The sequence below is a fragment of the Lates calcarifer genome, linkage group LG7_2 (genome assembly GCF_001640805.2).
Source record: "Lates calcarifer isolate ASB-BC8 linkage group LG7_2, TLL_Latcal_v3, whole genome shotgun sequence".
In the NCBI taxonomy this organism is placed as follows: domain Eukaryota; kingdom Metazoa; phylum Chordata; class Actinopteri; family Centropomidae; genus Lates; species Lates calcarifer.
Window position 1 is genome coordinate 10918934 of NC_066854.1, and position 18397 is coordinate 10937330.

The 18397-nt window shown below is 41.8% G+C and overlaps 1 protein-coding gene across 4 annotated transcripts in view; it reads left to right on the plus strand.

Annotated features, from left to right (window-relative positions):
• The window catches only part of LOC108900588 (vang-like protein 1), a 52209-nt gene that overhangs the window by 17788 nt on the left and 16024 nt on the right, over window positions 1–18397 (plus strand). For 3 of the 4 annotated variants that reach the window (XM_018701729.2, XM_018701732.2, XM_018701731.2), the window contains exon 3: window positions 3058–3184. In XM_018701729.2, the coding sequence (XP_018557245.1) occupies window positions 3058–3184 (127 nt within the window). Of the gene's footprint in view, window positions 1–3057; window positions 3185–9277; window positions 9726–18397 lie in introns of those variants that run through there. The other variant, XM_018701733.2, reaches the window with a different exon arrangement.

Below are 18397 nucleotides of genomic sequence, written 5' to 3' on the forward strand. Positions count from 1 at the left end.
ACACAGTGCGATCGCCCCAGAAGCTTGCTGAAGGGGTAATGAGAAAACAGGCTGGGGGAGGGGCTGGGAGACAGAGGCCGATCTGTTCGAACCACTCCCTGAATGCTCCACAGGTCTGCTCGGCCCTGTGTTTCCTGTGTGCATCCACAAATACACACTTCAAATGCTTGTTGTGCTGATTGTTGACCCGCTGGACTCACACCATCATTGCACCTTTGTCTTTCACAATTGTAGTCATGGCAGTTTGGTGAGAACCAGGTGTTCGTTCACCTTTTGTTCTTGAGTGCAGCATGTCTTCCATGATGAATCATACTTTGCTGGGATAACACAAGCTGTGTCTACAGACAGACATACATTCCAAACCCTCTTGTTTTGTGATCTTTTAAAATGAAGTAGACTACTTGTGATTTCAGGTTATCGCCTTAATGTGGACTTGAGTTATGAGCAGTTAAACTACAGAGTGATTTTTCTTTGTCTCTTTAGATGGCTGATGAGGTGAAAAAAAAAAGCAATAGGATTTCAGACAGACTTGACGCTATAGGTATTAAGCCAGTTAGATAGATAACACACTGTTTAATCTATTACCCACATTTTTGTATTTTTGGTCTTGGAAAGGCTTAAAAACCACTGCTGAAGAATATCGACATGACCTCCTCTTGTCGTATTATTTTCATCATTTTTTTTCCATAAATTGTAGTGAATTTTGCTTTTCACACAACCCTCTGTTACAGTCTGCTCCTTGCTTTCTGTAGCTGCTACCATTCTCTTACTTAGAAGCCAGAGCTGCTGATTATTCTGCTGATGACTTTGAAGTAGGATCACTGCTTTGTGAGCTGCGCTGCTCCTCCCAGTCTCCTCCCTGCTCCCTCTCACACAGCACTCCTCCCCAATTAATAATCATAATCAGTGACAGCCTTTGACTGATGATCACTCCCGCTGGAATAACCATTGCTACAGTGGTGATGATAGCTGTAATAATATTTAAAGTAATAATGATAGCTGTAATATATTTAAAGGATTACATTCAACCTCCTAATCTCCTGGATTTAGTAGATAACATTATGTCAATCAGTCTGTGAGTCAGTGAAGGAGGTTGCTGCAGGGTGTTGAAAATCTGCTTTCTCTTACTGTGAAAAGATTTGAAACATCAGTTGCTGTTATGACTTTATGTAGGAAATCGTGCCCAGGTTCAAAAGGAAGTACAAGAATAGAGGCGGAAAGCAGACTGGTTAACACCCTCTAATCAAAACACTTGGATCCAATGCAACTCTATTGGATTGGAACAGTTCTTCTGCTGTCAATCATACTGATGCCTCCATTGCCTCTGCAGGCAGGATATCCTGCACATTATGGTTATGAATTGTTATTGTGTGAGAGAGTAGCATTCAACCATCAGTTAAGTTTTGCGGTTGTCATATATAGCTCAGTAGAAAACTATTATTTATGGGCAGCAGATCTTATTTAGCCATTTAGCCAACTTTGACTTTGTCATTTTATGTATGACTTTGAATAGATTAAAGCTGCTCTAATCAATATATTTATATTAGCAGTTGATCAGATGAAGATGTATAATGTGAAAGGTGTTGCTTTTAGTGACAAACCCACAGAGAGTTATGGCCCAACTCTGCAGTGTTTTAGTGTCCTTTGTCCTCGTTGTTTTAATGTTTTGGTTTGGTGTCATCGCTGTCACCAGTGTCATTTTCAGCCTTAGCAAAAAGACTCAAAACACCACTCCAGATTCATGTTGCCCAGTCAATGCAGGTTTGACATTCTGTGCTTGGTGTCTTAATGGAGAGCAACACAAAAAAACCCTCCTGTGTCGTGTAAATTAGATTTGTTACACTTCTGTATAATGTTGCTCATACAAGAGGTGATTACTATGAAACAATATGCTTAGAGACAGCAGGAAACTCAATTAGGATTTAGCAAGACAAAGAAAACAGCATCCAGAAAGATCCTGTTCAAACATGCAGCTGAGAAGGAGCTGTATGACGTCTTTTGTTCACCTGATGTCTAATATGTTTGTCCAGTAATCTCTTTACAGCATCTTCAGCATGTTTTATCTATATGAGATCTGACAGTCTCTGCTCTGGGGTCTGTGTGTCTCTCATTTAGTCTGAGTGCCCTCCAACAGCTCTTAAATGCAGTATCTGGGAAACACAGCTGCTCTTACACAAATTAAACTTGAAGTATTTTGCATTTTGCTGCATAAGATCTCAGAATAGTCTTTTTGTATAACCAGTTTTGCAGCATTTTGTTCTGTGTGTTTCGCTAAAACTATAAAATACTGAATGTTGTATATCCAAGATGTCAGCAGCCAGAGGGGGAAGGAGACAGATGAGGGATTAACTGAGGCTGTTGAGCTTCTCTGTGGTAATGGAGCTGCAGAGTGGGCACCGTGCCATGTGGTGATGGTGATGCTGGGCGGAGGATGTGGAGACCCAGCGTTCACGCTCTACACAGGATTAGGGCTGTAAGTGCAGGGGGTCAGTGTGGCTAATGGAGCTCATATGTTAGGGACAGAGGGCCTTATAGAGTGGTGGTGGAGGGGGTGGAGAGAGTGGGGAAGGATGCAGAAGGAGGGGGTTGATGTCGGCCAGGGTTCACATGGGCTTCATACTCCTTCAGTGATCGGAAATTAGATGGAGACAGAAACAAAGCGTAGTGTAATTTCTTCAGCTTCACACAGGGGCAGCTCTGGTCTTATCTGAGTCAAACAGCAGACTTTCACATGGTCTCTGATCCCTTTGTATGTATAATATGTTCACATATGTTGCTCTGTGTGTCTCTCTCAGCATGCATGTGTCTGGAATTTATCAGACAAAAAGGTCCAAAGGAAAAGTGTTAACACAGTGCATCATGGGAACTGTAGAATCTAGTGGGTTTGGCGCTTGATCCATAGTCAGGACTAAATGTCAGGATATATCAGTGCTCTGCTGCTTTAATTTTGACCATCTTTTATTGTTTTATCCCTTGTGAGGCCCCAAGGTAGTGTAGTAGTAGTTCTTTATGGAAATGTCCATACAACACTAACCATGGTTGTCTTTTTTCTTTCAGGGAGCGAAGCCGGGATCGCCACAAGACCCGCAGTAAAGACAGCCGCTCAGAAAAGTCTGTAACAATTAACACGCCGCCCGCAGAGCCACTGCTGGGTGACTCGGCTGTTCGGGGTGAGCAGGTCCAGGTAGGACTGAGCACAAACACAAACATCACTTAGACACAGTCTTGCATTACAAAGCCACTCCACAAGGATCTTTTACATGATTCTACTTTGAGAATCAGCCTTTAAGCAGCTTTTCACCACCACTGAACAATGGTTCCCACCAGTTGCTTTATGGGAGCCTGAAATCTAACATACGATAACTTTGGTAATCTGATTTATAAGGATTTAGAGCACAGTAGATTTATCAGTCACTAGTTAAAATGAGTTGGAATGATAATTGTGTTTATCAGCTTTGGCTGGGACAGGCCATCTGGTATTTCAGGGTAAAAGCCAGCAGGGCCAGTCCACTTTTGGTGAGGTCTGGGCTGTCACTTTCAGGAAATCTATTACTGACAAATATCTGCTACAGGATACGGACGCAGCAGGCTGCTTCTCTCGTCAGTACTGCCTTGCTTTATTCCTTTTGTCAGAGGTAAACTGTATTTCACTGCAGGGAATGTGTCAATTGATAAAACGGTCCAGTGCAAGATAAGAGATGGTTACAATGGCTCCTGCCAAAATGGACCAGGCCAAGCCAAAACAGCAGCTTAGCTGATTTTTTTACTGTCAGTCAAAAATTCAAACTGTACTCAGAAATCATGCAGCCTCTGTCTGTAAATGCAAGCTCAAAATATGGATCATGTGATGGATTATTTGATAACAGAGAAATATAAGGTAGGAGATTGTTTATCATGTAATATTTTGGCAAACGTTATCACAGCTTAAATGATAACTGCTAAATAATACACAGGCAGCTCCATCAGGATGTGTGCTGTTCATGCCAAACAAACAGTCTACTGAGTTTCATACACCAGACAGACATTTGATTATGTTTCTTGGAGTCGTATAAAAGGCAGAGCAAATAACAGACAGGTTGATCAGATAGCATTGCGTTAGTCAGGCATGTTGGCTGCAAGTTGGCATGTTAAGACATGAAATTCTTGGTAGTACTATTAATCCAACAACAATAATGGTGAAAGAACATGAGTAACAGTCAATTTGTATTAAAACGTGATTAATAAAGAAAACAGTAAAGTAGTCACAGTTTCCTCCAAAAGATTCTGAAAGTTATTGTGACTGAAATGTCACACCATATTTCTTCATTATAGTCTATCAACATAAATCAGGATATAAAATCTGTTTCTCTGAGGGCTTCGCTGTTTGTCCAGGAGGAGGGTTTAATTGCTGGTATTTGATTTTGCCTCCATGAATGCAGATGCTCAGGTGATAAACACTTTTTGTGGTACAACATTTCCTGTTTTTGTTGGCACAGGGTTTCAGCAGTGTTAACAATATACAGTGCATCACCAGTCTGTTATTGTTTCCTCGGGGTGGGGGGGGGGGGTGCACTCATCTGCCCTGTCTGTCATTTGATTGGTTAGAAATAGCTTTATTTCTGTGAATCGATTGGCTGTCAGCATTGTCAAGCAATATATCTTATCAGCCGTATATTAAATAAATGCTCTTAGAGTAGTTAGTGTTTATATATTTTATATTGACCAGCCTCAGCCCTAATCAACGTTGAATTTCCGTTCACATGTGTTACTGTGAAGGTCTAACTCCTCTCACCACCAGACTAAAACCTGAGCAGGTTTCTATGTGACAGTATGCAATTTTCAAAATGGGAAACCGGACCTGAAAGGTTTCCTATTTTGCCTTGGAGAAATGAACAACTCCTACCCAGTGAAGCACATGGTCTTTCTCTCCTTAAGAGTTTATTATAGCTGATTCAGGTGTTGTTCTTGTTAGATCTCGTGGTTTTGAGTTGAAAACAATTTCTCAGCTCAGTTGATGATGACAGCTTGTAATCTCTGAGGTCACAGTGAGTCAGAGGACTGACCCCTTTACTTCTTCCTGTCTGTTCTCTCTGTGCACCGTGTCCTTTTCGTTCATAGTTTGGTAGCAAATAAATACCTGCTATTGACATCTGGTATCCATAATTGTAAGCCTGTATCAGTGCGGTTTTACAGTTTAGTCCAGTCCAGATGCTTTGTGGTGTTAAATTAAGATGAGGGTTTTCATTGCATTTTGATGAACAGTTGATCAGTTGTCTGTCTTGTGAAATGTGGGCCGTTCTCCTTCCATCATGATCAGAAAGCAGGAATTTCAAGCCGTGCTGTCGGCAAGACTCAAACACACTAAATGAAAGAGGAGATGGAGATTTTAGCACACATTCAGGCCTTGGCTTACTCAAGACTGACCTGTTCTTTTAGCCAAACAACTGTCTGTCACAGTGGCCTTCATCAGGCTTAGCCCGCTGAGGGGAAAAGATGACAAATACAAACACACACAGACAATCCAATGCTCACCATCGTTTACTGACCTACTTGGCGCTCACTTTCCCTTGTGGCAAGACTCGTTAGCAGTGCCCGTGTATGTGTGATGTTTTTTGTCTTTTTTTTTTGTCTGCATACTGTGTCTAATTTTACCCCATGACAGGATTTGCCACAGAGCACACAGCCATCCTTAGTATTTTGCTCTTCATGTCTTATTCATGCTGTGGCCTGCAGTAGTGCCGCTGACAGGGCGGGGAGTGTTTGGCTTTAGTTTGAGTAATCAGGGCCACCAATTCTACTGAGAGAGAGGCTCAGCACAAATCCTTGTCTCTGTGTGTGTGTGTGTGTGTGTGTTTGATTTTGCTCTCTGGTCTGCCGTCTCACATATGCTCCTGTATGTGAATGTTCTGTGTCTGCGTGCATCAGTCTGGTCTCAGAGTCCAACTGTGCAGCGCTGCGCTCATTACTCCACTGCTGGGACTTAATCAGAGTCTTGGCTGACAGAGCAGCACATCGCTCCGGGCAGGGATGTCCTCACAATCCAGCACAAAAGTTTCTCATGGCTGCGATGTGTCTGTGATGCCTCACCGCAGGAATTATAAAAGAAGAGGGCTCGCTTCACATGTAAATGCAGGGAATTGTTTAGAGGATTTGCCTTGTTGAGAGACTGTTTGTATGTTTTTTCACTTGGCAGCAAGCATTCAAAGAAACTGTGAGACACATTTTCAGGAATGGTTTGTCACTTTGAGAAACACATTATTTCCTTATGTCTTGCTTAATATAAGGCTGGAGCCAGCAGCCAGTTAGTTTGGCTTAGCACAAAGACTGGAAGCAAGGGGAAACATTTTATATAATGTGTTAATTAGTGAGATTCAGTTGTGCTTTTGGTGGATTTTATTACCTTCAGGCAGAGCTAGGCTAGCTGTTTCTCCTTGTTCCCAGTGTTTATGCTAGGCTAAGCTGCATATTTAGCATACAGACATGAGAGTGGTATCAATCTGCAAATGGATTTCAAGACTACTTGTAACTGAGGTTGATCATACCCTCTCCCTTTATGTTATCTAAAATTGCTTGATATGTTTCAACAGAACACTTCCATCAGGTTGCTCCAATTTCAGGAGGCAGGCCAAAGCTCCAGGCTGTATGTTAATGTGCGAATGTGAAAAATACACTTCAGGTGCTCGTTGAGCAGTAAAATCTCTTGGTGGGAACGAGTGGTATCAGTCGATGTTTGTTGCAAGTCTGCCTTGGCTTTATTTTTCTGGCTGGGTGTTTATGAAGGACAATGGAGGTGAGTATAGCCTGGACTGAGGCATGGTGGACTGACACTAAATCATGTGAGTAATTAGGTCAATTTATCCTGCTGTTATTGTTGTAGGTAACTGGATATTGGAGTGGATAGTGAGAGGTGGATTGGAGTTGCTCAGGTCAAAGTAGTATGCCAGCTTTGTGGCTTAGGAGTGTGTTGTGCAGTGGCATTGTATGAGGTGTCAAACAGGAGAAATATGATATGTTTAAACCATAAAGCATTCTTTTAGAATTAGCACCTTCCTATCGCAACAAATGGAGAGAGAAAGTGGAGCTGGGATTATTTTTAGATGTTTATGTGCAGATTAGAGAAAGAACCTTGTGTGATTTGCATCGGTGGATCCGTAGGGTGCAGTCAGCAGCGTGGGTGTGTTTGAGTGTTTCTCGATCGTGTCTTCCCTTTGAAAGCATTTTTCACACTGTGTTGCTCCTGCACTCGACATGTTGTGTTCACTTGTGCAGAGATCAGGTGCTTTCTGGTGAGAAAATAAAGACATTTTGGCTCAAAATGCACTTGAACCTGTCAGTATGACTGGCATGTGATTGCACAACATTTGTTGCTTGCATTCAAACTTAGGACAGTTAACTTTTCAACTTATATGCGATATTGTCAGACTGAATTCTCTGCTGTGACTGCAGTGTCTGCTAAATTAAGCGTAATACAGAACTAGCCAGTTCTTAGAAGTTGCATCCTCTCTCAACTCCCCTCAACCTCCCACTATTTCACCTTCCTCTCACACTCCCTGCAGCTCAATTCATTCAACCCAGTTAAACACAGCAGCTTTGTGATCTCAGCTGCTTGCCAACCAGAATTGGACCTCGGTATAGTAGCTGCAGTGCTGCACTGCTCCTGGCATTTCTTGGCAAACCATGGCTCAGGTAGCTCCACCGCCCCACACTCCACAGGGTGTGCTGGCAGCCACGTCGGCTTTTTTGAAAGAGGCGGAGTGCTTGCGTTCATGTTTGGGATCTCTTCTCCTGTGGTGACTGCCTCCTGGTTCAGAGTCCTGTGAGACAGAATCCCGCAGAGCTTCATGGTTATCCCGGTGCTTTGTGTTTGTGCCTGTGCTTGTCGAAAGCTGTGTGCCATGGCCAGGCAGCACACTCTGTGGGTGGGCGAAGCAGGAGAGAGGAAGACACTCTTTGCAACGGTTGTCATTTTCTTCTGTGGGGGCAGATTTTTTCTAGGCATTTTTATGCTTGTATTAGTGAGTCAACAGGAACTCACCAACAGGAGAGAAAGATGGGGAATGACATGCAACAAAGGTCGCTGGACAGACTCAGACAGGGGGAGTTGTGCTTCATGATCAGCACCACGCCCCCAGACCACCACAGCACCCCATGGAGAAGTTATAGCAGCAGGGATGAAGTTTATGGCTAAAGACCAGAGGTAAGATCAGTACAACTGAAGAATTCTTCCCTGGTTTCTGGCATCACTTTAATATTGTCTGACATTGTAATTTGAAATTAAATGGTGTAACACAGCTTCCTCCTTTTTGGACACTCTGGCTTTCTGTTTCCTTAGTGAAGAAGGCACAGAACAGCACAAATTTACTCCTGTGAGTGAATCCACTGAGCACCTCCATGGGAATTAAATGATTTCACTACATGTGCTTTTTCCTGTTGAGAAATCCCCTGAAAAGACAAAAACCAAAGATACATTAGTCCATCTATCAATAGTTTGTTATCTTTAATCTCCACAGGTTTCATTAAAAGAGAAGGACTAATGACTTCCTTTAATAGCTGAGCACTGTAGTTACTCAAACAGGAGGAAATAGTGTATTTGTTGGGGACTATTTTCAGCTGTGTTATTAGGCAAATACACATCTGGTGCTGTAATGAATATCTGGCAGTAGGACAGTGTCTGTGGGACTGAGTCAAAATAAACTACAGTGCCCACATTCATTGTAATAAAGGAGCCCAGTGCAAAGGTGTGAGGAATAAGCTACATCACGCTTTGATATATCCAAAGTAACAGTAACACATGTAAAATATAATACAAACATATAGAACATCACCAGAGTTATCCTTACAAGACACACTGTCAGGATGTTGTGTTTTACTGTTGGTAGGATGGACAGGTTTTGTCCTCCTTTCCTCATATATACACACACACACATTAACACTAACACACATGCAGCTGTGCCAGTAGCAGCACGATGACACCACAGTGCTCACTGAGTCAGAAGCAATGGACAGAGAGTGGTGCTGAGGCAAGAGATGAGCAGAGAATGAGAGGAGATTGAGAGAGGATGCCTTTAGGGAGAGATGGATAAAAGGAAGGGAGGGAGAGAGAGTAAGGAGGAGGAGGAGAGAAGAAAGACATCACTGGGTGGATGACAATGCCACCTCATTGGTTTGTTATTTGTTTACTTTACTCTCTGGACTCTGATGTTTATTTATTATTCTCCTCTTCACCCCCCCACTTCCCCTTCTATCCATCCCCCCTGCCCTACCCTCCATCCCTGCTGTTGTCAGGACGCCCCCCCCCCAACTCCTCTTCCACTCTCCCACTCTCCACACTCCCTCACTGCCATCCTCCATAAAGCTCCTTACATTATGTGGCAAGTGAGCGCACAGTCCCATACAATATCTCCTGAGGCATGATGGGAGAGATTTCTATATAAAGACGGATAAAGCGGGGGCCGGGCTGTGGATCAGCAGAGAGTCAGTGAGGTCACACACACACTCTGTGATGGATCGGGGGAAGGAAAGTGGTGGCTGGGTGTAGAGCTGAACGGAGGTAAAGTTTGGCGGTTGAGGATTTCCACATGCAGTCCCCCACAGTGATGGAGGTGGGAGAGGAGGTGTTGCAGGTCCTTGAGGTCTGTGAGACTGTAGAGGAGATAAAGGAAGTGATTGTCACCACCATAGAAGAAGACACTAATACTAACGCACCTCCAGTAGCCAGCAGTGGACCAGGGACTAAACCAAGCCAGGTAAGACTGACGTGTCCAACTGGCTGACAGTCCTTCTGATAGAGAGAGGACGCCTCAGTGATTGTTACAATGTGGAACCACAATGGTTCTTAATCTACTTTGACGATGTTGGCTTTCATGCTTTGTATTGCTTTATGGAAATCATTTGTGTGACCCACTCAGGCATAAACTCTGTTTACACAGTTATGGCTGTGCAGTATATAGAATATGTGTGTGTATGTTTGCATATTTGTTTTGTGAGGGTTTCATGGGGCTCAATACTGAAGTGCTCTGTGCTTCTTTGTCCTGTAACATTAAATGTAGTTGCAAATGTAGTCTATGATCTTCTGAGCAAATGTACATCTGAAATGTATGACTTACTTTCTTTTTTATCTCTGTAATTCACCACAGTGTAACAGTTTTGTGTGACAATAGCCTTGCACATCTGTAGCAGTAGTACACCCTGTGGAAGAAAGGCTTTTTAAATGTTTTTCATCAGATTTGACTGGTGATTCTACACATGCAGTTTTCAAGTGTCAGTAACCACTGAAGGCAAAGTTATGGCTCCCACCCCATTTATTTAGATGGGAGCCTGGTCTTGTTAGCCCACAATAACTGCCCAAGGGTGCTGCCAACATGGCTGCTGAGTGACAAGACTCACCTAGAATGACTTTGGTTTAGTGCAGCTCCAGAAAACATGAGGGTGGTTTGCCTCCAGGTCGCCACAGGGCCTTTAACATGGTTGTTAGCTGTCATCTTCTGATCTTGGGTGTCAGGTAGAGCTGAACCCTCTCCATACACATGAGTGGTATAATTTGTTACACACATTTTGGTCGTACCACTTCCAGTCTGCCAGTGGAGTAACATTTGCAAGGCAGGTGCAACCTTTGGCCAAACTGACAGCATCCATGAGCTACAGCGTAAGCTGACTGATAAATGTGTTCTATGCTTTGGAGCGTGAGTCTGATTCTTAGGTGTTTAATAAAAACAGGCCCAGGGTCCTGCATCAGTTCTTGCTGTCAGAGTACATAATAGTTAGACCAGATTCTGTGTTCAGCTAAATTAGAAGGTCTGTGTACCCCTCATGGTAAACTGACATTTCTGTGCCTAATCCACTTCAACCATACTACAATTTACCTCTTTATCAAGTGCTGTTCAGGTGTCAATCTCCCATTGTCTCCCAGTCATTTGGCTATCCCACGAATTAGTCAAGCAAACTTTTTTAAGTGCCTCCCTTCCTTGTCCTGACAAGTTCTTGGCAGCCTGGCACGCTGTCCGCAGCTTCAACAAAGGTGGTTTTAAATGGCTGTGAAGAGGTCTTTGGGAATGCACGCTCGCTATATTTTACACACACTTTGCCTCCCAGGAGTGAGTAGAGTGCACTTGTTCTTGCGCTGAGCGAGGGGCTTTGTTTGCAGCCCACTTACGGCTGAACAACAGAAAACAGGCTTTTAGTGGACATTTGATTTACTGTGAGAGACAATAGCTGTTATTTATACTCTGGTGGAGAAAGAAAGCTGAAAATATTCCATTGAAAGCTTTGTTAATGCATGCTGGCTAACATAGCATGCTAGTGTGTGTAGCCCCTGTGCTATATATATACCTGTGTACATGCAAACACACATCTTGCTATGGTATCTGCTAATTTTCTTACTGCTCAGATATTTGTGTTTTTCAGTGGGCAGAAACCAGGCTCAGAGCTCAGGTTATTAGTGAGCTGGCAGACTGAACACTCCGGTTTATTTTTGTGATAAACCAGTTAAAGGCTTTTATAAAGACTTTCTGCTGGTTGCTATGTGCAAAATATGCATTTTTTTTTACTCTAACCACAAAAATGAACTGACATTTCACCCACTACCAGAGCTGAATGCTGTAAGAAATGTTGGTATTTGTTTTTTGGCAAAAACACCTGGAACTGTCATACAACTTATCATCAAAAACACCCTGAAGGCCTTTTGAGTGAGAGCCCATACCATCAGAAAATCCCTGCAATCCCAAAAAGTAATCCTGTAATGTAACATGATGCATCCAAACAAGTGCCTGTGTGCAGTTCAGATGTCGTGCTGGATGTGTTTAAAGCTCAGCAGCTACTGTATCATGTTGCAGCTGTTAGTTTGCAGCCTCGCCAAAAATTTCACCAAAGACATACTTTGATGGCACATTCTGCGTCTTATCAAACGGCTCTCTCTCCACACTTTTGAAACTGCCTCTGCTCAACCGTTTTTAAAGCTGCTCTATCTTTTCTCAGGTGGAATGTGATGAAGAAGGTGATTTCCTCAAGAGTTGGGTGCACATGTTGCTGTTATGGGCGCCTGCCTCAGTTCTAGATTACTGCTCTTTTTAGACACACTTTTCTTTGCTTTCCTGAATTTACATAGGTTTCATGCTCTCTTTAGTTTTGGTTTTGCAGGTGACTGAACAGATATCCAGCTGTGTGCTTTGAAGCAGTACCAAAGTAAAGGCAACATTTCAAGATACAGCAATACTGTTTCCTGTACTTAAGACTTATTAAAGGAGTACTTATAACATTTTGGGAATGTTTTTTCTTCCCAAGATTAGATTAGAGGATTGAAACTACTCTCATATGTGTATGTTAAATGTGAAGCTCTTTCTTTCAGATTTTTGCTCTTAAGTGAAAGTTGAAGACACCAGACCAGTTAATTGTGGTTTTTAAGCCTTTCTTTATGGTCAGAGCAGGACAAACACTTGACAAACAGTGGGACATTTCACAAATCTGATGTAGAAAACTATTAGAATGATAAAAGCTAACCTAACTAATCTAAAACTTGTGCAACTTGTTTCTGTGATATGATTGTCAGTTTGTGATTCATTTCTGTTTAGGCTATCTAAGCATAGAAGCCTATCAGGATATGTTCTGTCAGTCACGTGATCTAAGCTACTGCAGCTGGTTACAGTCAAACGTTTGACTTCTCCATATGCTGCAGCAGCATCCTGTAACAGGAGAGATACTCTCTATTCACAGACTGTAGGATGGGATTTTTTTTAATCTATCACAGCTGGTATAGTAACTTAACACACTGTAAAATGTGTCTATTTTGTTGTTTACTTTTGCAATTCAAGATGTTTGTAGCAGCTTGCTTCCATCTAACTGGAAAGAGTGTGTTTTCTCCTGTATGTTTTCAACACTAGCGGAATAAGTTATTGTCTCCTTTCCAGTGACACAGCTCAGACAGCTATTACAATGCAGCATGATCACTGCTCTCTATTACACTGAATGAAACAGAAACAGCATCACACAGCAGTGGTCTCCTATTCAGTAATGAGTGGAAGCAACCTGGAGGTAAATCCAGCTCTACAACTATGTCACAGCCCACCATCACTCCTGTATCACAAAGTAAAAACACAATGAGGGGAATATAATTAAAGCACAGTACAGCCTGATGATGTATAATACAGCCATCTATGGAGGGACTGCCATATGAACCCAGCTTTACTCGCTCAATTATCACTCATTTTTCTCTACAAAGTTGTGTTGCCTTCAAGTCATTCTTGTAGTATAATGACTGAAGCCTGAATTTTCCTCCTACATACAGTAACTGTTAGAAAAATGTGGCAAAACAAATTGATCCCTAAAGAATATTTTCATCAGACAAACCAAGTATTGTTCATTTTTATCTTCCCTGTAACCACGAGAACACGTCATGTCGAATGTTTCCATTATTCAGCTGTTAAGTTTCTACTGAAAAGCCTCAGCTCCTCCCAGCATGGAGCAATTGCTTGTAAAACCTTGTCTGGGTTGAATAAATCACTGTAGACATAAAGCAAGAGTCGACCTGACAGGTGTTTAGCTGCAGTGCATATTTTCATGACGCATATGTAGTTATGAGTGGAGGATTACACATGTTGGTAATGATCCCTGGCTCTTGAACTGTGACTGCCCTTACCTTCCCTCCCTCTCTGAATCAATCCCTCTCTTCCCTTTAATTGGCTGTCTTGTTATCGAACTTTTATGTTGTGCTCCAGCCTTTCCCTTCCTCCTTTTTGTTCCCTCTCTCCTCACTGTTCCTCTCTGTTTCACCTGTTTTCATGTGATAAATGGGACGGGGCCTCCTGCATGGCTGCTGGTACTGAACCAGATCAGCCTGTGGTGATTGGTTAATCCCGTGAGGAAATGTGGGTCACTAATGTCTATTTTTAGTCATGTCAGCAGAGGGAAAGCCCAGGTACAGTAGTAAGGATCCAACAACAGCACTGTCCCAAATTTCACTAGTACTGAACCGGAGGAGGTGAGACATACAGAGCAGCTTGTTATTTGTGAAAAATGTTTTTCCTTGTCTTATGTGACAGTAAACCCAGTATCTTTGGGTTTTCATAAGATAAAACAGGAACCAGAAACTGCAAAGGTAACAAACCATCTAAAGTTTACTAATTAGAATGTTTTATCTCATTTCTTTAATCTGTACTGATCAGTGTAAAGGAAAATGACAAGCTGTGGTTTTATGAGACGTTACATGTGGAACTATCACTTGTCCTGGCATAGTAACTTTTTGGGGTCTTTGTTTGTTGCCCCGGCAACCTCTTGGGGAAGTTAAGATTCCAGGAGGGGGAACCAGAAATAACATCTTAATTAACTTTTGACAGAGCCAGCTATGCCCTGCTTCCAGTCTTTTATTCTGAAGCCTCATGCTGAGCTAAGCTAATCATCTCCTGGCTCTAGCTTCACAGTTAGTTTTCTCTTAGCTTGATTTCAGTAGAGTATGTGTCCTTTGGAAATACGCTTTAATCCTGTCTGAGGTTGTTTAACAGGTCAACTATAGTCTGTGTGAAAGTTTAAATGATGGTGGGGCAGTTTATGACACCATAGGTGGAAATGGGAAGGTTGTGACTAGAGCTGCAACTAATGATTGATTGATTAGTCATCCAATTATTTGTGTGATAAATTGGTTAAAAATGCTCATCACAAGACATTTTAAAACATCATGTTTTGTCCAATCAACAGCCAAAATCCAAAGATATTCTATTTACTATCATAAAAGACCAAGAAAACCAGAAAAATATTCACATTTGAGAAACTAGAGCCAAAGAATTTAGTCGATTAAAACTAATCATGTCAGCTCTAGTTACCACAGCACTAAATTTTACCCCGATGTGTTGTTTGTAAGTCCTTTTTCTATTCGGAGCTACACAGAGCACACACTGTAAAAACTGTGATAGATCTTTTTGAGAGTCCTTAAGCAGTGTGTGATTCAGGGGTATGAAACCGGGGCAATGAGTGATAAGTGCTACAAGGCATGAGAAGCAGTGATTCATGTCTCCCCTGGGTGTTCTCAAGGTACACTGTGGTCAGAGAGACACTCTTCCCTACAACTAATGCCTATTGATTTCCTCTCTCACACACACATACACACACTCAGCGTGCTTGTCTTCACCAGCGAGACAGTGGTCAGACAGGATTAAGACTTGAGAATCTGTTAACAGTTGAGGAGGAGAGATGTTCTGTGCTCAACACCATGTTGATCACTTGTGCTGTATTTACTTATTCAGACATTAAAATGTAAAATAAATCACATACTTAAACTTTTCAGCTGAATCTAAAAGGTCTTATCACTTTATTTTGACTAATATCTCCTCTGCTGCTGGGTCCTGCTAATGTACGTTAGGTGTCATCCCTGATGGTTTGTAAATCTCCATGTAACTGAGGCTTGTGGTCTGCTTTTTGTGGAGCACTTATCTCTGCTAATACAGAGAGAGAATAATTAGGTTTTGCTTACTTTTGTGCTCTGTAGGGGATAATTACTTGATGTGAGTAAAAAACCTGTTGCATAAGTCTCTGTGGAGAAGCTGGGGGCCTCTTCATTCAGCCTCTCTCATTATTAATGAAGTGGCTTTACCTGTTCTGTTCCAGCAATCGCCACTTCAATTGACTGGACTGAAATATGTATTATTTATCTTTGTCTCTGTGTTGCATCATCAGGCTTTTGTACTGTATTCTGTCAGATGCAAATGATCTCTCCTGTTTCTCAAGTTAGTTCCATCTGTGTAGATCCAGTGTTACTATTGAATGAGAGTAAAGTAAATATAGAGAGTAAATATACATCAGGTTTGTTGCCATTTTAGGAATTACTGGTTAGAGTTGAGGTGAAAATTGAAGTCCCCTTGCTCACTTTTAGTGTAGAGATTTAAACTATAATGATCTTGTGGCTATTGTGCATGTATGTTTTTATTAAACCTTGTAAGCTTCTGGTTGAGTGACTGACATTTGAGGGCTGGCATTACTAGCAGACACACTGTTAACTGTCATGGTGCACTACTGACTGGAGTACATCATAGCCCTGTACAGCCTGTGAATGTTGATATTAGAAATATTTGCCCTACACTGGTTATGTCCTGTAAGCTTTGTACTCACGTACTCCTCACGTCTCTCAGCAACATTCAACATTTTGAAGGACATGTCATGCTGTTACATCTGGATTCTGATTGGAAACTAGCAAGCCAGGCTAAGCTTCCACTTAACCTCCACAAGTCTAACTACAGTTAATGGAAATTATAGCCTAAGAACTTACATTGCTTCTGTTCTCTTCGTTATAGCTTCCACTCAGCTAGTTAGCCTTACTTGCTAACATTCCCACTAGATGTTACTTTTCCTTATTGGTTTATTTCAACACCTGCTGTGTCAGTTAGCTTTGTCTCGCATCATAGGACAGAGCTGGGTTTAGCTAGCATCCCTTTTTCATGGGGTTGCTGTGATGGCAATTATCAAACCTCACAGCAGTGAGTAGTCATGTAACCTCAGCATTACATACATTACCCTGTGGCTCAAATTAGTTGGATGCTGACATATTATACACCTTTATTTTGTCAAAACTTCTGCCCGCTGGTAGAACAGACAGTGTCACACATGTAATGTAATATCTGTATATCTTAAATATCTGTTTATTTTTTATTTTCATACATAAGTAAATGAGATGTAGACATTTTGCTCCTCTACAGATAAACATCAGGTTGTGTCCCCACAGGGACACGGTAACGTATTCACTCTTTGACCTTTTGAACCCAAGTCATGCATTCCACTGCCTGGTTTACTGCTCATGAGATGGGTGAGACGTGATGCTTGGCTCTGTCTAGATCCATGCAGACAGTGAGATGGGTATTTACGACTGTATTTTCATGTCAAAGGTCAGATGAAACTGAGACAGTTTTCAGTGCTGGACCTCATCAATGAGACAGTCTGTGAAAACCTACACCAACAAGTCAGCAGTTAACATGTCGTCTCCTATGAATGATAGAGCTGCTATAGATAGAAATGTTACCTCAAGTTTAAGGCTCATCATTTTGGGTTCATTGTGTTTTTTCTAGTTTTTAATTCAGATTAAATTGCCTGGATTTTATGTATTTATACATTGAAAATTTGTACTCAGTTTAATCTGGATTTAGCAATCTTTGAATCATAATCTGATGGTACTCACACACAGTCCTGATGAAGCAGATTAACTGAGGTTTTGACTAATAAACTTTTAATAGGCTCAGGATGTTTTGTTCAGAACTTTAACTTCAGTTGTTGCTTATGTAGTCATCATAAAAGGAAAACTAGAGGTTTGAAATCAAGTTTCCAGGGGCACAAATACACTCTCATTTTTAAATAAGTCAGAGGAACTTCCTGAGAGATCCTGACACTGTATTTTTAGCAAACGTTGGAGTAAATAGTGCATTTGTCTGCACTATTTCCAGCTGTGGATGAAAACACCAGGATACAGTACAACAGTAATGCTAATGTGTTTTTGATACATTTTAGAAAATGGCATAGTTTATACTTGTTAGTCAAACAAATTCACTATTGGTTTTTGCCTTTTCATTATATTTGGACTTATCCCGTAATAATGCATAAAAGATACTGGAGAAAGTAATTTCCAATTTCCTGTTCATTCTCTTATTCCATTTGTTTCCAGTACATGTGCTTGAAGTGTTGATATTCTGTGTAGTTGTGAAAATTCTATTATTAGTATACGAATCTACACAGTAGCCTGTTTCCAGCTTCAAAGACAACCTAAGCGTACTGCCTGGGTCCTCCCATTGTTCTGCTTCATCTCTGCTGTTTTAACCCTGAGGCCAGTGGGATATTCTCTGTCCCAATGCACCATCCTCCTCCTCGTCCTCCTCCCAACCCCCTCAGTTTAAAGTGATCATAATGCATCTCCACAACCCATCCATGATCCCCTCTCTGCTGGTGTGGGGCTGATACTCATTTACGTTGAGAATTACATTTTGAGAAAAGTGCCTTTGGTTGCTGTTATTGAATCTTGTTGTAGCTGATGGCAGTTCATTATCTGTCCCTCTCTTTCTGGCGGGGGCAGCACTCACAGGGTCACGTTAGCAGCTTGTTATGACTACCATGTAAAGAGTCCTTATCTTTGTTGTTCTAACGGCTCTGCTCCGCCACCACTGACCTTCATTATCTGCGGATGCAGTCAGGCCCAGACGTCAGCGTATAGCCCAGTTGGCAGCTCACTCTGTTTACTTTTTCCACTTCCCATCTTCTATGCCTTTCTTTCTCACATGCTTGGAAATAACCTCTCTTACCTTCATTGAGCCGATTTTTCTGTGAAAAGCAAAAAAAGGTGACACCCAGAAATATGTTCCAGTAAAGAGAATCCACTCATGTAACAGTTGTGTATTGTGTTAATTGTTGATGTAGATAGGCCTCCTCTCCTTGACTATAATACTATCTATCATAC